The sequence below is a fragment of the Mustelus asterias genome, chromosome 11 (genome assembly GCF_964213995.1).
Source record: "Mustelus asterias chromosome 11, sMusAst1.hap1.1, whole genome shotgun sequence".
NCBI lineage: Eukaryota > Metazoa > Chordata > Chondrichthyes > Carcharhiniformes > Triakidae > Mustelus > Mustelus asterias.
The window spans coordinates 46,843,249-46,864,413 of record NC_135811.1 but is presented as its reverse complement, the minus strand read 5'-3'; the positions used below and the strand labels follow the sequence as shown (position 1 = coordinate 46,864,413).

Genomic DNA, 21,165 nt, shown 5'->3' with positions numbered 1-21,165 from the left:
ACCAAGCATGCCGAATGCCTTCTTTACCACCCTGTCCACCTGTGACTCCATTTTCAAGGAGCTATGAACATGTACCCCTAGATCTCTTTGTTCTGTAACTCTCCCCAACGCCCTACCATTAACTGAGTAAGTCCTGCCCTGGTTCAATCTACCAAAATGCATTACCTCGCATTTGTCTAAATTAAACTCCATCTGCCATTCGTCAGCCCACTGGCCCAATTGATCAAGATCCCGCTGCAATTGGAGATAACCTTCCTCACTGTCCACCATGCCACCAATCTTGGTGTCATCTGCAAACTTACTAACCATGCCCCCAATATTCTCATCCAAATCGTTAATATAAATGACAAATAACAGTGGACCCAGCACTGATCCCTGAGGCACACCGCTGGTCACAGGTCTCTAGTTTGAAAAACAACTCTCTACAACCACCCTCTGGCTTCTGTCAAGAAGCCAATTTTGTATCCATATATATTTATGATTGAGCAAATTATCCTTCCCAGTGATGTTCACAGAAAAGATTTAAACTCAAGTATTATGATGAACTGGAATATAAACAAGCAATCCTACATGAGGAATTACATATATAACTACAGCCTGTACAGCCAGCATCATAACAGCTGAATTCTAATTGACAGAATACTATCATTGCAATAAAGCAAAAGCCAGGATTCTAATTTCAATTTGAAATGTGAAGACAGCTTTAAAATCATTTCCGAGTCTACCTTTTCTACTCTTTCTGCAACCAAACTGTTCCACTTAATCACATATCTCAGCTGGTGAGCACAGCATGTGCTATAACCGGCTAAGGCAACCATGAACATGTCTTGCACTTGTTGGCATCAGAGTATATCTGAACCGGGTTGCTCTGGTCCCGGCTGCACCTGGAGTGGAATGGACAGAGAACTGCAGTGGTTTTAAGGTCAGCCTTTGAGGACTGAGTGGTAAAAATGAGATATTTTGTCCCATTGAAACTAAATCTAAAGCCTGCTTTAAAACATAGCTCTTCAGTCAATTAAGTAGACAATGGTTTTGTCTGTGACTTAGTCCATTATTGTCCCATCCAATACAATCACAGACAACTGTGTCTTCTGAACATTCCAGTTGAAGCCAGTTAGTATGCTAATAAAAATTTCCAGCTCCCTTTCCTGATTAGCATCTATTTAGTATATACTCCCTTTTTATGTACCTTCAGGGGAGGCAGTGGTGTAGTGATATTGTCACTGGACTAGTAACGCAGAGACCCAGGGTAATGCTCTGGGAACCCGGGTTTGAATCCCACCATGAAGATGGTGAACTTTGAATTGAACAAAAATCTGGAATTAAAATTCTACTGATGACCATGAAACCGCTGCCGATTGCCATAAAAACCCATCTGGTTCATTAACATCCTTTAGGGAAGGAAATCTGCCGCCCTTACCTGGTCTGGCCTACATGTGATTCCAGAGTCACAGCAATGTGGTTGATTCTCAAATGCCCTCAGGAATGGGCAATAAATGCTGGCCAGCCAGCAATGCCCACATCCCATGAATGAATAATAAAAAAAAATTAAAATCTCAGCTTATTTATATTATACTGATCTACATTGAGTAACCTGTCACTAATTGGCTCAGTTATGTAAAAGCTTAAAATCCTTCCAAATCTGGTTACATTGATCCGCATTATTTCTTCTGACCCTATTTAAGTATCATTTGAAACTGTGGACATTGTATTTATAATGAATCCCTCATCCAAATCATTAATACGCGTCGATAATAGAAAAGTTCCCAACACTGATCCTCGGCATGCCTTTACAGCCTTAAAATTCTCCTTCAGGATTCGCTGCCCTTTCCTGTTGCCAAGCTAATTTTCTATCCAGCCTCTTGTTATGTAATTTCTTCAATTATCCATTCATCGCTATTACAGAATGTTGCCAAAGGCTTTCTGAATACCCATGTGTATAATATCAGCTGTGTTGCACACGCAACATGCTAAAAATGTCTTTGCAAAACTTGAGCAGGTTAATTAAACATGACATTCCTCTCCTAACGCCCACCAACACTCCTTCCACAAGTTCTGTTTTTCCAAGTGTCCCCTTGCCAGAACTCTCAAGAATGCTTGAAAGACTTTTCCTGCAACAAAGGATTGACCTTTGTGTTTTCAGGTTAAGTTAGTTTCTGTCCAATCTTCAGTAGCTTCTCCTGAATTTATCAAAGTGATTACCAATTACAAGCACCACATCCTGTACTACTTAACGATGTAAAGTTATCCAGATGAGATATTTTGTCTAGATTACGATAATAAATATTTTTGTTTTCGTACTGTCCTCCTTTTTATTCCTGGAAATATGTTGCAACTTCGCTCCACTTCCTAGGAAACGAAGTATATGTTGCGGCCCATAATTCATTGTGCTATTTCTTTGTCTCTGGATTCTATCCTTCAAATGTTAAGTGGAAATTCTTTTTGTTTATGATATAGAACTTAAAAAACATTGAAGGAGGAATTAGTCTTGGGCAATAGCACAAAATGGATGAGAACAAGTTGACAACCCAAACCTTCTGCCTACCAGAGTCCTCTGTCCATTTTGAAGTCACTACGCTTATGGCTAAAGATTACTCTGTACGTCTCCACATCGGTCTCCACTGATTTTTTTTAAATGTGAGTTTTGAATACAGCCTCACTTGCATCAAAAATTCCAACTTTTACTATGGATCTTCCAAACAGTATTTAAGTTTTTATTTTACTTTGATTGCCTTTGAAGTCTGCTCTCCTTAAAGACTGTTTAAATGTTACAATCTTGTTCTTTTACTGTTTTTTTAATTCATTTACAGAATGAGAGCGTCGCTGGCTAGAATCCCTACAGTGCAGACAGAGGCCATTTGGCCCATCGAGTCTGCACCAACAATAATCCCAACCAGGCCCTATCCCCAGAACCCCTGTATTTACCCTGCTAGCCCATTTCAGAGGGCATTTGAGTGTCAACCACATTGCTGTGGATCTGGAGTCACATGTAGGCTGCACCAGGTAAGGACGGCAGATTTCCCTCCCTAAAGGACATTAGTGAACCAGACGGCATTTCCAACAATTGACAATAGTTTCATGGTATAAAACAGAGTGACAGCAAGGAAATACAACAAAGTCAAAATTGATTCTGAGATCGTTTTTGCTTGGGCTATTTTTTATGATATAAGAACAGAGGAGCAGAAGTAGGCCATTCGGCCCTTTTGGGCCTGCTCCACCACTCAATAAAATAATGGCTGTTTTAATTGTGGTATCAATTCCACTTTGTCATCGGCACACCACCCCCGCCTCCCGGTCCACAAACAACCCTTGCCTCCCTTGTCTATCAAATACCTGTCCAACTCTGCCTTGAATAGACTTAATGACGCAATCGCCACTGCTTTCAGGAAGCACAATGATGAGAGATTTGTGCAGTTTTAAATGTCATGAACATTAACATTTATTTTACTCATCGTTCAACAATCAGCACGTTCTTGACCCATTCGTCCATCTCAAAGCAGGTGAGGAGGGAGAGTAGCGGAAAGGGGTTCTTACCTGCTTTAAGTGCTTTCAATTGGATCACTCTTTGTGCTGTTACAGTGGAGCTGTTATTCTCCACCACCACAAAGCGTAAGAAAACAAGGTCTTCAAAGTAAACGTGGAAGAAGAACTGCTCGTTCCACATAGGGTTCAGGGTATTGCGATGAATGGGCTTGGTGCGAAAGTGGCAGCTGTCCTGTGGTATACCAAGCACATCAATCTCAATGCATGGACTACCTGATGTATTGCTGGGACAAACATACTGTCCAGAAATTATCTAGAGAGAAAAAATAATTAAAAGAGGAAAAGAGCATGAGCTTCAGAATGGAATGGGAACGAGACACTTCCTAATTAATTTCAGTTTACTGTTAAAATACAAAGGTTTGAAACTTTGAGCTCAGATTGAGTGTCCATCCTTTATGGAACTATAGGGCTCTTTATGGAAGACATCCTTATGCTTTATCATGGATCCATCAAATTCCCCACATACTTTCTATCGAACAGGTGGTGGATTGGCAAAAAGAGTGAAGTACCTAAATGGGTAATGTCAAATCCTGGTGTCCTGAAGCTTCTCCTCAGTGACTACTCCACAGTCAGGTGTCAGGGAACTTAGATCTTTACTCAGGCTACTCGCTCCACACTCCAGACATTGACCGCCCACTCTGGGCATACCCCAATAGCTCACCCCACATCCGAGGTCATATGACCCATTCCCTTAAAGGAGCTATGCCCCAACATACATAGCAATTCAAACTCTAGAACCTGCAGTTATTTTGTGAGCTTGTCTTAGTTAATGGTCGGTTTAGTCTGACACAATAGGCAAGACAAGACAGAGTCATTCGTTACAATGCAATGGAAGGGTATACATTTGTCTGGCTCACTGAACTCAGGAAAGTTCTGGCTCGAGGAGATCTGACCTGACATTGTTTTAAAAAGCTTTGCTCCAGCTACCATGGAGAGATGTCCAGCCCAGCACAGGACACCAGTATGTCACAGGAAAACTCTGACAATATTATCCAAATATTTTATCCAGTTATCGCTCACTTGCTAACATTACAAGCTCCTCAAATAGAAAATGAAAGTAAACTTTGGGGAGTTAAGACAGTGGCTTTATTGGTTAATCCAAAACATTATACTGACATGTGCAGTAGTTTGACTTTGTGAATGAGCTGCCCTGCATTCATGTGGCTGGAGAGGAAGACCCCAATTCCTAAATGGTTATAACTTGCTGAACCAACTGGAATTCATCGAATCGTAGAGGAACCTGTAGCACAACAGGCTGTCATTTGGCCCATCGTGTTGGTGCCAGCTCTTTGGAAGAGCTGTCATGCTTATAGGCCTCCACATTACTACATTTTGTTCCTAAACCTGTAAGTTTCTCATCCTCAGCTACCTGCCTGACTTCCTTTTTAGAATTATTTATGGAATCAGCTTTCACCATCTTCACAGGCAGAACATTCCAGATCCCAACGCCTTGAGTGAAAATAATTTCTTCTCCCCCCGCCGACTTCTATAGATCTCTTACCAAAGGTTTTAACCTATGGCCTCTAGTTATTGACCCACCCACCTGAGATAATATTTTGTCTATCTACTCTGTCAAAACTTAACATAAGACCATAAGACATAGGAGCAGAATTAGGCCACTCCGCCATTCAAGCATGGCTGATTTTTTCTCATCCCCATTCTCCTGCCTTTTTCCCATAACCCCTGATCCCCTTATTCATAGAATCATAGAATCCTACAGTGCAGAAAGAGGCCATTCTGCCCATCGAGTCTGCACCGACCACAATCCTACCCAGGCCCTATCCCCAGAACCCCATGCATTTACCCTAGCTGGTCCCCCTGATACTAAGGGGCAATTTAGCACGGCCAATCCACCTAACCCGCATATTTTTCGACTGTGGGAAGAAACCAGAGCACCCGGAGGAAACCCACGCAGACATGGGGAGAACGTGCAAATTCCACACAGACAGTGACCCAAGCCGGGAATCAAACCCGGGTCCTTGGTGCTGTGAGGCAGCAGTGCTGACCACTGTGCCACAATGCCGCCCTATCTTGAAAACTTGTTAGGTCACCCTTTAACCTGTTCTGTTCCAAGAAGAATAGTCCTAGCTTTCCCGACCTCACAACATAACTGAAGTCCCTCAACTTTGTTAACATCCTGGAAACCTCATCTGGATCTTTTCCAACGTCTCGACATCTTCCCAGTATCATAGTCCCTGGAAACATTACTCCAGCTGAGGCTGAACCAGTGATTTATAAGGTTCTAGCACAAACTCTTTACTTTTACATTCTATGTCTCAGGTAACCTATCAGACATTCCAGCTCTATCCTGTTTAAAGATTTGTGAATATGGATACGAAGGGCTGGATCTCACAGGGGTCGGGGAAATTATTTCTCAACATCGCCTTTCCCCACACTTCAACAAGAGGACGTGATAACAAGATGAGAAAGTCTGTGTCGTAATGTTTTCAAACCCAGTAAATCAGCTCAACACCTGCCTCAGTGCCTCTCCCAGGACACATCTCTCTCCGCTTACTGTTGGAGAATGTAGGGATGGACTTGTACTCTCTATCCGTTCCAGAGGAGATAACTGATTGTGCATAGAATCATAGAAACCCTACAGTACAGAAAGAGGCCATTCGGCCCATCGAGTCTGCACCGACCACAATCCCACCCAGGCCCTACCCCCATAACCCTACATATTTTACCCACTAATCCCTCTAACCTACGCATCTCAGGACACTAAGGGGCAATTTTTTAGCATGGCCAATCAACCTAACCCACACATCTTTGGACTGTGGGAGGAAACCGGAGCACCCGGAGGAAACCCACGCAGACACGAGGAGAATATGCAAACTCCACACAGACAGTGACCCAAGCCGGGAATCGAACCCAGGTCCCTGGAGCTGTGAAGCAGCAGTGCTAACCACTGTGCTACCTGTGCTACCGTGCATTCGACAAGAGTTGACCGGCAGCTGATCCATCTAAAAATAACCTCCCATGCAGCCACGATGCGCTGCCGGTGGCTCAGCAGGCTGAGAGTTGGACTTCAGCCCCTCACTGGGAGGGAAAGCTGCTGCTGACCAATCTGATTAGTTGGCAGCTTTACCCAAACCCAACAGCGCCAGAACTGCGAAGTGGATGCTGCCGGGACTGCAAGCAGGCTCACACACACAACTTCGATAGACCCCAGAACCAGCTATCATAGAACCATAGAATCTTTTAGTCCAGAAGGAGGCCATTCGGCCTATCAAGTCTGCAGCGACTCTCTGTCAGAGCACCTTACCATAGGCCTTATTCCCGTAACCCCTCTCCTCCGTCCTATCCCCGTAACCCTGCACATTTACCACGGCTAATCCATCTAACCTACATATCTTTGGACACTAAGGGGCAATTTAGCATGGCCAATCCACCCAACCTGCACATCTTTGGAGTGTGGGAGGAAACTGGAGCACCCAGAGGAAACCTACGCAGACACGGGGAGAACATGCAGACTACACACAGTCAACTGAGGCCGGAATTGAACCAGGGTCCCCGGCCCTGTGAGGCAGCAGTGCTAACCACTGTGGTAAATTCCTTGCTTCTTGGGCGAGGAGGGATGGAGCAATTGAGGGAGTGAGTGTGGGTGGATTAGGAGTGGGGTTTGGAGCATTAAAACTTTATTTATTAGTCTTAAGTAAGGCTTACATTAACACTGCAATGAAGTTACTGTGAAATTCCCCTAGTTGCCACACTCCGGTGCCTGTTTGGGTCAATGCATCTAACCAGCCCGTCTTTTAGAATGTGGGAGGAAACCGGAGCACCCGGAGAAAACCCACGCAGACATGGGGAGAATGTGCAAACTCCACACAGACAGGGAATTGAACCCGGGCCCCTGGAGCTGTGAGGCAGCAGTGCTAACCACTGTGCTACCATGTCACCTTTAACCAAACTTCAACAACAACAGGATGAGATAACATTAGCGTTCGCATGGAGAGACAGAGGGAGGGGGTAACATCTCGTGGGGGAGGGGGACTGTGCCCAATGCATAGACGATTCCCCCCTTCCTCCTCCCATCTTTTAAACAGTTGTGTTTAAAAAGTGGCCTGAGTAATCCTGCTGGCCAGCATTGACCAACCACATCACAGTGTGGGCAGCGTAACATTCAGGTCAATTGGTTTGATAACAGGATCAGTTGACCTTCAATTATTTATTTAAAGATGGCGGGTGGGTGGACTGCAGGTTTTGGTGCTTGCCCACTTGGCGTATTATGAGGGGGGGGGCGGTTGGCTGGAGTTGGATAGGATTTTACATGCTCCACACCCCCGCCCATGGTTGGCGGGGGGAGGGGGTGTCTTTAAAATTCAGCCCAAATTCTCTCTGCTCATCCAGACCTTTCAAAATCATTCCATTTACATCATACTGCCTTTTTGTAATAGTTCTCCCAAGTGCATCACTTTATATTTCTCTGCACTGAACCTTGACTGCCATGCAGCTATCCATTCCGCCAGATAACAGTAGCACCAGGGAAAATGAAAGACTATTCACTTCATGACTGACGGCGGTTGGAGTGTGCAAAATTAATTGTGAGGAAGAAATCAAGCCACCGTGTAAACTCAGAGCAGTTAATAACAATAAATAAACCAGAGTGAGTTTATTTGAATTAAGGAAGATAACATCTCCAAAATGCAAAGTTATCCAATGGCCACACTTCAACAACAAGAGGACGAGATAATAAAATGAGAGATCATGTGTCGTGCTGCTTTACACCCCAAACCCAGTAAATCAGCTCAACTCCTGCCTCAGTGCCTCTGAGAACACATCTCTCTCCACTTACTGTTAGAGAATGTAGGGATGGACTCATACTCTCTATCCGTTCCAGGGGAGAGAACTGATTGTGCATTCGGCAGTTTTTGTCCCACAAGACCGGTGACTTTAAGACGTAGCCACATCTACCATTGGCTTCAAACATGGCTGCGTTCAGGTGCATTGGGAGATCTAAGGAGAGATGGGAGAGAAGATTGTAATCTCAGTCATTGATATAGTACATTGTGGCCGACCCTGGAATAGTCCCATCACTTTAAAACCATCGCTTCATCAAAATCTATGTCTTCCTTTCATTTCGGTAATTGGAGATGTGCTGTGTGAGATCATTTCTTATTTAATATCCCATGAGCAATGAACCCCATTAAGACAGCTCATAGATAATAGGAGGAAGTGGGTTCATTCATATTTACATTAACATCAATCAGTTAGCAAACTGATTACAGAGGAATTACAAAGAACTCTGAGACTCTAGTCAATAAAATGCAGCCTGTGATTATTTAATAATTCAGCTTGTGTCATTATAATCGGATTTTACACTTATCAAACAGTTGATGAATGCTTTCACCACAGAGATAGTTATTATCCTTGAAACTCTCCTTTAAATGTTGTGCTTAAAAACATCTCCTTCGCCTCATGTTTCAACTTCTAACGCTGCCTGCCTGATATATGTTTGTTGTGAAGCTTACAGAAAGAGTAGGTTAATGAGCCAGTCAGCCTGATTGTGTCAGCGCCTTCGCTGCTAATTACTTCAAAATGGATTGTTATATTTATAGCAGACCCAAGTCTGCTAGAGGCCACATGGTGGCACAGTGGTTAGCACTGCTGCCTCACAGCGCCAGGGACCCGGGTTCGATTCCCAGTTAGGGTCACTGTCTGTGCAGAGTTTGCACTTTCTCACCGTGTCTGCATGGGTTTCCTCAGGTTCCTCTCAGTCTGAAAGACATCTGGTTAGGTGCATCAGCCATGCTAAATTCTCCCTCGGTGTACCCGAACAGGCGCCGGAGTATGGCGACTAATAAATAAACTTTAAATAAAAGGCAGAATACCGCAATTCTGGCTATCTGAAAACCAGCCATGTCCAAATACCAGGCATTTGTTCCCAATTGGCTTGTCAAGCCTTGACCCCACCCAACCCAGAGAGAAGACAGAGATCATATTGTGCTCTTTAGTCACTCAGTTAAGGGGTTCTGATCATTTTTCTGAAAACTGGGAAGTTCCAATGTCCGGCACTGGTCTTGGTCCCACAGTTGCTGGATTTGAGGTATTCCACCTGCATTTCCAGTGACTGCAAAACTGCAAGGAACCTAACTAAACTGCAATAAACTTTGCATTAAAGAAGCATTTACGGTCAGAATGGAGAGCAGTTGGTTAACTGTCGAGAATAGGTGAATGGTTGAAAAATGAGATTGAATTTTCAGTAAAGTGCTGACTTGTGTCATGTACAACCAAATGTCTTTGAATTTTGCATAGAGCACTGTCATAATTCAAATACATTTTTGCCATTCTCCACACGTAAAACCCAAGATATATGAGCTTTCGCAAAATGGATTTTGAGCAGGGTTTTGCCAGAAGTGATTAGCTGCTGGACAGTTCAGAGTTCAGGGGTCAATCCAGTGGCGTGGAGAGGAACACGTTTCGAAGAGTCTCCAAACAATGACCTATGTGACACATCCTGGCAACATGCTGCATCTTGTCCGTGGCGGATGTTTTTATATTCTGCTGATCTTTGAAGAGAGGCACTTTAAGAATGGAACAGATATCGGCACCACAATGTCAGCTAATCAGTCGGAAGTGGGGTGGAACTGGAGAATCTTCAAACTCATGACCAAATTCAGGATGACATGAGACAGGAGCCAGAATTTTCCCAGTGATGGGGACAGCCTCCCCGTCACTGTGAAAATGATGACAGAGACTGAAAATCGGATGTCCCCACTCCCACTAATTGCACCTACCATTTTGCAGGGGAGGGAATGGGCTCAGGTCAGGATTTACGCTCGTGTGTGTTTCATGGAGGCAGCTGAATATATAACCAGCAGCTTCCTCCAGACATGTCTGATTTTCCTTAGCCAAGATTAGGAAACCCAACCTCTGCAGATTTGACCTGGTAGGAGTGGGTCTAAATCTTTGCGCAGTCCTTTGCAGAGATGGGATACCCTTTTTGGAGGGGTAGGACATGCCTTTGAATATGATCTTCGGACATCTTTAGGAGATGCAACTTCCCCTTTGGGATTGTTAAAAGCGGACATGAAAATCTGCACAATAAGCTCATAAACTCATTAGAACTGTCAAGACAGCTGTCAAAATAATCTATCAAGTGGAACTGCCAAAACTGTCAAAAGGGACAAAAGCAACTGTTGAACTATCAAGGTATTTAAATACTTGTCATTTAGATCTTTGAAAAAAAAACTGCAGAGTGTTAAAAATATAATTGCTTGCAATTTCACTCTGTTGAAATATCATTACTGGATTTGTACTGCATGAATGATTTCACAACTTTCCATTATCACAGTTCAATCGACAGCTCCAGGTAGTTGTACAATCTTTGAAGTGGGACTATGAATCTCAAAGCTTATTTCATAAGGGATTAAGCACTTGCATGAAATTCTTGTTTTATAAGGGATTATGTAGTTGAGGGAATATAAATGCAGTTAATGGATTTTCATGAACGAGAATGTTTTCTTTTAAAAAAAAGACTGCAAAGATACAACTTTATTTTATTTGAGCATGGTTCCCCAGTCTACTCATAGTGCACACTGGGTGAGTTGGTGTGGTAGATGTAAGAGCAAAGGGAGGTGGGTGGGAGATAATGGGTTGGAATTATGTTGGCTTAGAGGGTATGATGAGCCAAAGGGGTGGATAGAGGGCATGGGATTGCATGGATCGAGTATGAGGAGTATATAGGGGGCTGAGGGGTGATTTCTATTTCAATGTTATTTCAAAACGTCTTTGAGGAAGTGCCAGTGTACCAAGTAGGTCTTTCACCGTCTCTGCACTCAGCAGCCTCCGCACTCGTTCCAGATTCCTAGAGATCCCTGCCATCCTGGAACAAAAATCCCAATTTCCAGGCACTTTACCCCACACACAGCCTTTCAAGGATCAACACAGGCACCCAAAATTAAGGACAGGCATGGGGGAGAATTGGTCTGTGCACTGGTTGTTAGGAGAGGGAGCAGAGATAGCAGGCAGATACCCTGTGTAATATTTCAAATGCATCACATTTTGGAACTCTGGAATCGGATTGGCAGCTGCAATTTCAACATTAGAACCAATGCAATCACGAAAGCAAGGGACATTATGTGGCAAGGGCTGCCCCCCCCCCCCCCCCCCCCATCACAACCCTTTCCCTTCACACCAACTCCACCTCACCAAGGTCTGCCTCCCACTGATCTCACCCTACTGAGATCCAGAGCTCCAGCAATGATCTTCCTCTCAAGCCCCCTGCAGTACCGGCTGTGGCCATCGCTTCTGGCCAGTGTGGGTGAGCTGCTGTCTTCCGAGTGGCCGGCAAGTCCCAGAAGCGGAAAATCCACCCTGACGGAACCGGGAACCCCGATGGCAGCCGGCAGACCTGACCGATTGGGATTGAGTCCCGTTCGGAGCTCCCGGAAATGGCTGCTGCAATGCACTCAGCTACTGGCTGCAGAATCACGTACATTCTGCCCAGTACGTGATTATACCAAGCGACTAGTATCAAATCCGAGCTTTGGATGCTTTGCCTACGCTGGAAATAAGGATTTTATGAACCAAGCCAAAGAAAGCCTTGCCAAATAAAACAAAGTCCCATCCAACGTTAACTCAATCAGCCTTGGGAGGATTAAAGGAGTACACATGTTTAAGACAGATTCAGTTCAGATTACAGGGGAGTGTCATTGTTAGACTCCCAGATTCCACCGCAATATTGGCAGATACAGGGCGGTGTACATTGCATAGAAAAGCAGACAGCCAACCCACTTAACAGCGTGAGTGACAACATTGAGACAAAGCCAGAATTGCGGCAGACCTGAATTAATAATGAACACTCAAGCAACCTCTACAAGCCCAATACTTGCGGCTAAATTCACTAAGACACCACATGTAACAGCTCTGGGCTTTCTCAATCGCATTAGTTCTAATGCTGAAATTGCAGTGTAGCTGCAGTCAGATTCCAGAATCAGATGCAAATAAAATGGTTCATTTGAAATTTTAAAGTTCTTTTTGTTTTTCTGAAGCCCTCAAATTAGATTTGACCTTAAATCTCGCAAATATTCTTGAAGGAGCCTCCAGTTTACGTTTATTTATTAGTGTCACAAGTAAGGCTTACATTAACACCGCAATGAAGTTACCGTGAAATTCCCCTAGTCACCACACTCCGGCGCCTGTTCGGGTACACTGAGGGAGAATTTAGCATGGCCAATGCACCTAACCAGCATGTCTTTCGGACTATGGGAGGAAACCGGAGCACCCGGAAGAAACCCACGCAGACATGGGGAGAATGTGCAAACTCCGCACAGTGACCCGAGCCAGGAATCGAACCCCGGTCCTGGGTGCTGTGGGGCAGTGGTGCTAACCACTGTGCTGCCCAGTGAACACTTCCAAGCAGATTTCGCTTTGTGAATGAGGGTTCGAAAAATCTAGTCACTCACCATCTGTTTGGTAATTGAGAGCAACCAGCTGTATCCCGTGGAGCCAAAACATGACAGGTGATGGGTTGGAGGAGTCGATCCGCGTAGCGGCAGGGTAGGTTCGGAGTAGCTGGCAGGCTGTGTGTTGGATCAATTCCTGGGAATAACGCCTGCACAGTCGCTTGGCAGTGTTCTCATTCACTGACGAAATGTGGTAACATTTGGGTGTCCTGATGATAGCGCTGAGGGAGGTGGTGGGATTGAACGGAGGAGAAGATGGTTCATCGCAGCTCTTTCTTATCCCCTCAAAAGAAGTGGCTGTGTTTTTAAAAAATCATTAGGTTACCCAAGGATGCCACAGGAATCCCACTTTTGTAAAAACTGCAAACATCTAAAATCTTAACAGAACGAAGATTTTTAAAAAAACACGCTTTCATCCACAATTCAAGTTGATTTTGTGTCAATAATCGTTACTTGAACTAAACAACACAATGTTACTTCAATAAACATCCGTCAAAAACCTCCGACTTCATCCGCTGCTGGGATTCTCCGGTGCCGCTGCAGGGGAGTGTTTTGGCTGAGTGCCAAATTCTCCATTCTCGCTGGCAGCGGGGCGGGAAATGGGCGAGATTGGAGAATCGCACCCACCAAGCTTCCAGTATGAAGCCTACTACTGAGATCCAACCACAAAGACCCAATGCCGTCTGGAAACGAATGCAACGTCACCACCTGTGAGGACATTTGCCGATAAATGGCAAAATGATTCTGGAGTTTTCGATTTTTTTGTCTATTTTGACTCAGATAGTTAACTGAGGGAGTGCTCGGTGTATGGTTACGAGTATCGGTTGGCTTTTCTGTCTGTGTGCCACTAAACAAGCCTGGGGGTGGGTACTGAGAGGAGAAGCCAAATGGAAAACAAGAAGCTGTGAACATGAGAGAGCAGAGATTTTTAAAATAAAACTCCCGTTCAGACATAGAAACTGAACTCTACACATCTCTGAGACATAAAGCAGAGAAATGAAAGAACTTCTATTGTATCACCTTCCTCGAGAAGCAAAAGGAAAATATTCAACAGGTTTAGTTTACTGTGGAGCAAGATATTTCCTTTTCTATCTCCTCCTCCCTGTTTCAGACTCTGTGTAAAGCCTCTGAATCCACATTTCTGTCAGCGATACAGGTCTAACAAAGCGGTACAGATGGTCACACAGATACGTCTGCTGCTGAACAGTATCAATCACTAAAGCTCATAAACAGAGCCATGTAAAGGTTCAGAATGCAGACGATTATTACGAGCGGACATTTTGCTGGACTTTTGCCGAGTCGGGGAGACTTCGGGAACATAGAATGATGGCCAGGCTCTGATACTGGGGATTCTCAAACCCATGTTTGGGGTTTTCACCAGGGTCTTTTTTGAGAGTTGAGGCTGGTTTGAGTCACGAGGCAGCAGTCACATTCCTGACGTAGCCGGCTCCATTGTGGAGGCCTCGCCCTCACAATTGTCATAGGATTGGACCAGCTTTTTGAAGAGTTGTGGTACACGACACCTCAGAGATTTCATGAACCACAGGCTTGGATTTTCATCCACTAGAGTCTGGAGAATATCCAGCTTGTCCAACCTTTCCTTGTAAAATAACTCCTCCCATCTGAGGTACCAGTTGAATGAACCTTCTCCAAACTGCTTCTAATGCATTTATATATTTTCTTAAAGAAGGAGACCAATACAGTACGCACTACACTAGATGTGGTCTCACCAACACCCTGCACAACTATAGTAAAACATCCATATTTTTATATTGCATTCCCATTGCAATAACCAACAACATTCCATTTTCCTTCCTAATCACTTACTGTGGCTGCATGCTAACCTCCCCTGATTCATGTACCATGACACACAGGTCCCTCTTCACCTCAGAGTTTTGCCCATACACTCAACCTATCTGCGTCCCTTTGCCAAGTCCTTATGTCCGCTTCACAACTTACTCTCCTGCCTATCTTAAATGTCACCAGTAAATTTAGCAACCACACATTCGGCCCCTCCATCCAAGTCATTGATATACATTTAAATAATTGAGGCCCCAGCACTGATCCCCATGGCACTCCACTCATCACATCTTGTTAACACAAAAAAGACCAATTAATCCCTATTCTCTGCTTTTTGTTCGCTCGCCAATTCTCTTTCATGCTGTTATCCCTTGCACCATGAGCTTGTATTTTGCGTAGTAGCCTTTAATGTGGTGCCTTGTCAAATGCCTTCTGGAAATCTAAGTACAGCACATCCACAGGTTCCCCTTTATCCACATTGCTTGTTACTTCCTCAAAGAATTTCAATAAATTAGCCAGACATGCTTTCCCTTTCACAAAACAATGTTGACTCTACCTGAGTGCATCTAGATATTCTAAGTGTCTGCTCTCACCCCCTTAACAACAGGTTCTAGTATTTTCCCTACATCAGATGTTAAGCTAATTGGCCTGTAGTTTCCTGCTTTCTGTCCCTTTACTTTCTTGAAAAGAGGGATCACATTCACCGTTTTCCAATCTGATGGGAAAATCTGATGCTCTTACCAGATATACTCCATCCATTTTGGGGTTCACACTCCTGTGATCCGACTTCAGTGGAGGCAGTTGATGATTTGAATGGCCAGATGCCTTCATGATCCATACATGCATGAAATGTGAACCACACCCATTCCCACCCACACAAAAATAGGAAGTGGTTAAGGTGAGCTTTGACAAAAGGTCATCTGGACTCGAAACATCATCTCTTTTCTCTCCTTACAGATGCTGCCTGACCTGCTGAGATTTTCCAGCGTTTTCTCTTTTGGTTTCAAAAATAGGAAGTGGCGTGTTCAGGGTGGGACTTACGATCCTCATGCACTTCCAAAATTTTCACCCAACAGAAAGGCTCTCTGTCATGACAAAAATCCAGGTTGTAGTCTGCATGGATGAATCTCTTCAAAGTTGAAAAGATCCCCCCCATGTCAAGGGATGCTCCGACTCCTGATGAAGGAGCGAGACTCCGAAAGCTTGTGCTGCCAAATAAACCTGTTGGACTTTAACCTGGAGTTGTGAGACTTCTTACTGTGCCAACTCCTTAGTGCTAGTAGGATATGTAAATAAAACTTTCAAACACAGTAATTAATTGATAACATTCCTTTTCCTTAAAAATGTCATTTCACAACAGGCCAATAGAAAGGTCAACCATCCAGAAACTGCAAACACTTAAAGCCTCTTTATATGTGACAATAAACATTGTGCAATTGACAGTATAGATCAGAGAGCTGGGGCTGTCAATTAAACAACATTTCCCTTGGGGCTCAGGTGTTTTACTACTCTCATGGATGCCTCGGCTCTCAGCCAAGGATACAGAATGATGCTTGGTTGAGAGCCAAGAAATCTATTAGCCCATTGAAACATCTGAGCCGCTGGGAAAACATTGCGTGATGGACAGCTCGGGTGACGGGGTGCGAGGGGCGACGGGGTGCGAGGGAGTGTGTGGGGGTGTGAGGGGGTATGAGGGTGAGGGGGTGAGGGCTAGAGGCCCTTACTTCTTCATTATTACTGGCACAAAGTCCTGTAGCAGTGAGGCGCCCACCTTCGCACCTGGCAGGCCATGTGGCTGCCTCCAAACACTTTCCCCGCGTCAGCCCGCCCGCCTGCAGCCCATCCTGGCATCCCCATCCCAGAGAATCCCATCTCTGTGGGCACCCTCTCCCAAGATGGAAGGGCCGAGTCCGAACATTTCCGAACTCCCGCCACACGCCCTGACCCCGAGGGTGAAAATGCAGCTCGTTATTTACCAAGCAGCTGCTGCAACTAAACAAGCTGCTTAGCAACAGCAAGATCCTTAAAGGATTGACATGACTCACTCGCTCGCCTGATTAAGATGCCAGCAATAGATTCAGAGAATGCAAATTCATCAGTAATGGTTTCCTTTGTAAATACTTCAAATCAAATCAGATCATTGTGAACCAGTCATTTTGTGACTGGATGTGTGTTTGGTGTGGGAAGCGGTGAACTGCGGCCGTTACCTCTTCCAGATGCTTTAATTGATGTCATTGACTCCCCAGGGCTCATTCTGTTTGACTTCCTGTTGGGTTTCACTTTGCCTCTGCTTGATCCCGTTGCATTTAAAGTCGAAAGGCCTGTTCCCATTAAAACAAGAGGAAAGGGTCAACGCTAAAGAGTTCACATTTTTCCAAGAGATAATTTTTTGATTTATATTTTAAGCTACTTGCACCATTGCCCAGCTGCCTATGTGAAAATGTTGTTGTTTTTGTGCTGGGTTTCTCTATGGGATATTGCTGCATCAAAGACTGGGTACAGCAAAACAACGGCAGGGAACCAAATCCATTCACTTTCATCCTGGTGTAGGGGCAGGATTCCCTTTCATTTCTCGAGCTTCAGAATGAAGTGGCTTTGCCACAATGGCCAGATTCACATTAATGCATCAGCATCACATTTGGGTGACAAAACCAGTGAACACAATTCCCAGCACTGTGCCGTTGTAGACAGGGTTAGGTTCCATGGAGGTGAGTACTCAGCCACACTACAGCATTAGAATCCATAGAATCCCTACAGTGCAGAAGACCATAACACCATAAGATATAGGAGCAGAATTAGTCCACTCGGCCTAGCAAGTCTGCTCTGCCATTCAATCATGGCTGAACTGACCACAATCCCACCCAGGCCCTATTCCCATAATCCACATATTTACCCTGCTAACCCACTGACACTAGGGTCAATTTAACACGGCCAATCAACCTAACTCGCACATCTTTGGACTGTGGGAGGAAACCGGAGCACCCGGAGGAAACCCACGCAGGCACGGGGAGAACATGCAGACTCCACACAAACAGTAATCCAAGGCCGGAATTGAACCTGGATCGGGATCCAGCAGTGCTAATCACTGTGCCACCATGCCGTTAGTTATGGAGCTTTGATGGTTTTTCACAGATTTCAGGCAAGTATGACTAGGAATATTGTTAACCGACTGGTTAGTGGAGTCACACTACAGTAACACTCACCAGTACCATAAACTGATGGACCAGATTTATTGCAGTTAAAAATAAGAGAGTGAGGCTAATTGCTCTCACTGTTACTTATCATAGAATGAATCATAGAATCCCTCCAGTGCAGATAGAGGCTATTTGGCCCATCGAGCCTGCACTCACAACAATCCCACCCAGACCCTGTCCTTAAACCCCAAGTATTTACCCTGCTAATCCCCCCCAATTTAGCATGGCCAATCAATTGAACCGCCGCATCTTTGGAGTGCGGGAGGAAACTGGAGTACCCGGAGGAAACCCACGCAGACACGGGAAGTCCCAACCCACTGTGCCACCCTGTCGCCCGTGTGTTATGTGCAAATCAATTCAATTAATTAATTAATTCAATTAATTAATCAATCTTGAATTGAAAAAAAGCTAGCCTCAGTGACTGTAAAACTATTATCAATTGATACAAAAACCCATCTGGTTCACTAATGCCGCTTTAGGGAAGGAAATCTGCCGTCCTTACCTGGTCTGGCCTACATGTGACTCCAGAACCACAGCAATGTGGTTGACTCTTAACTGCCCCTGAAATGTCCCGGCAAGCCACTCAGTTCAAGGGTAATCAGGGATGGGCAACTAATGCTGGCCCAGCCAGTTGATGCCCACATCCCATGAAAGAAGCAGAAATATCAGACAGCAACTTCTGTGGAGAGCACACGGTCAGTCACTAGAACTTGGGAAATATGTTTAGCAAACATTTCAGTGTATTTCCTTTAAACTCTCACGTTCTTCATGCAGATTATGATGTAAATCCACCTTCTTTCTCACAAATAATCATTATAAGCAATCACCTTTATTTTGGGCCAATTTCCTTTTTATTCATTCCTGGGACATGGGCATCACTGGCTGGCCAGCATTTATTGCCCATCCCTAGTTGCCCTTGGAGGGCAGTTGAGAGTCCCCAGTACATTGGCTGTGTATCTGGATTAATAGTCTAGTGATAATCCCACCTCAGGACTAACACACCTACTCAATCTCCCACACATTCCCAGTTTACTTTCCCCTGCTGCTTCATACATTATACAATAGGCCTTCCCTTATCATAATCCAAGCGACTCACATTTCTACGTTTGCCAATAGTTGACTGGTACCTCCTGGTGAAACCAGTGAATAAAGCTACAAAGATTAGTGGATAGACAGAAATGTGCAACATGCTGCCAACATGACTCGAAATAAAAGGCACCACCGAGTCGGACTAACCTGTGAATTTAACAGCCTGGCAATAAATGACAAGGTCGGAGAGTTCGGGTGCTATCTGTCTGCTCTCCTTTTTGTTCTGGGGCAGGTAGAACTCCTCACCCAGTTCCATGTCGTAAACCTGGGGATCGAGCAACAAACACAACATGAGACAGGACTCATCACTACTAGCCAAGTACGTTAACAATGCCTCATTGGGATATTGAGCAGGATTCATTCACCAACTAAGTAAAAGACCTGTGTTTATATAGCACCTTTCACACCCTCAGGACATCCTAATATGCCTTGCAGCCAATGGAGTACTTTTGAAGTGTAGTCATTTTAGTAGGGAATGTTTAAGAAAGGGAATAGAAATGACCCTGGTAATTATAGGCCGGTTAGTCTTACTTTGGTGGTTGGTAAATTGATGGAAAAGGTCCTTAGAGATGGGATTTACGACCATTTAGAAAGATGCGGATTAATCCGGGATAGTCAGCATGGATTCGTGAAGGGCAAGTCGTGCCTCACAAATTTGATAGAATTTTTTGAGGAGGTAACTAAGTGTGTTGATGAAGGTAGGGCAGTTGATGTCATATACATGGATTTTAGTAAGGCGTTTGATAAGGTCCCCCATGGTTGGCTTATGATGAAAGTAAGGAGGTGTGGGATAGAGGGAAAGTTGGCCGATTGGATAGGTAACTGGCTGTCTGATCGAAGACAGAGGGTGGTGGTCGATGGAAAATTTTCGGATTGGAGGCAGGTTGCTAGCGGAGTGCCGCAGGGATCAGTGCTTGGTCCTCTGCTCTTTGTGATTTTTATTAATGACTTAGAGGAGGGGGCTGAAGGGTGGATCAGTAAATTTGCTGATGACACCAAGATTGGTGGAGTAGTGGATGAGGTGGAGGGCTGTTGTAGGCTGCAAAGAGACATAGATAGGATGCAAAGCTGGGCTGAAAAATGGCAAATGGAGTTTAACCCTGATAAATGTGAGGTGATTCATTTTGGTAGGACTAATTTAAATGTGGATTACAGGGTTAAAGGTAGGGTTCTGAAGACTGTGGAGGAACAGAGAGATCTTGGGGTTCATATCCACAGATCTCTGAAGGTTGCCACTCAAGTGGATAGAGCTGTGAAGAAGGCCTATAGTGTGTTAGCTTTTATTAACAGGGGGTTGGAGTTTAAGAGCCGTGGGGTTATGCTGCAACTGTACAGGACCTTGGTGAGACCACATTTGGAATATTGTGTGCAGTACTGGTCACCTCACTATAAGAAGGATGTGGAAGCGTGCAGAGGAGATTTACCAGGATGCTGCCTGGTTTGGAGGGTAGGTCTTATGAGGAAAGGTTGCGGGAGCTAGGGCTGTTCTCTCTGGAGCGGAGGAGGCTGAGGGGAGACTTAATAGAGGTTTATAAAATGATGAAGGGGATAGATAGAGTGAACGTTCAAAGACTATTTCCTCGGGTGGATGGAGCTATTACAAGGGGGCATAACTATAGGGTTCGTGGTGGGAGATACAGGAAGGATATCAGAGGTAGGTTCTTTACGCAGAGAGTGGTTGGGGTGTGGAATGGACTGCCTGCAGTGATAGTGGAGTCAGACACTTTAGGAACATTTAAGCGGTTATTGGATAGGCACATGGAGCACACCAGGGTGACAGGGAGTGGGATAGCTTGATCTTGGTTTCAGATAAAGCTCGGCACAACATCGTGGGCCGAAGGGCCTGTTCTGTGCTGTACTGTTCTATGTTCTATGATATTTTGCTACCAAATAAACCCGTTGAACTTTAACCTGGTGTTGTGAGACTACTTACTGTGTTTACCCCAGTCCAATGCCGGCATCTCCACATCACAGCTATATTGTGCACAGCCAGAACAGCTGTGAAATAATAACCAGGGCCTTTTTTCTTTTCAAGTGATGTTGCTTGAGGGGTGAATATTAGTCAGGGTGCTGGGGAGAACTGCCCTGCTTTTCTTCAATTGGTGCCGGAGGATTTAAGTCCACCTGTGAGG

At 44.7% G+C, this 21,165-nt stretch overlaps 1 protein-coding gene across 7 annotated transcripts in view; it reads right to left on the bottom strand.

Annotated features, from left to right (window-relative positions):
• plce1 (phospholipase C, epsilon 1) overlaps positions 1-21,165 on the bottom strand; it is a 408,311-nt gene that overhangs the window by 33,983 nt on the left and 353,163 nt on the right. For all 7 annotated transcript variants that reach the window (XM_078223543.1, XM_078223542.1, XM_078223546.1 and 4 more), the window contains 5 exons: positions 19,181-19,298; positions 16,958-17,071; positions 12,951-13,247; positions 8,339-8,499; positions 3,535-3,796 (listed from right to left, as the gene is read on the bottom strand). In XM_078223543.1, the coding sequence (XP_078079669.1) occupies positions 3,535-3,796; positions 8,339-8,499; positions 12,951-13,247; positions 16,958-17,071; positions 19,181-19,298 (952 nt within the window). The remainder of the gene's footprint in view (positions 1-3,534; positions 3,797-8,338; positions 8,500-12,950; positions 13,248-16,957; positions 17,072-19,180; positions 19,299-21,165) is intronic.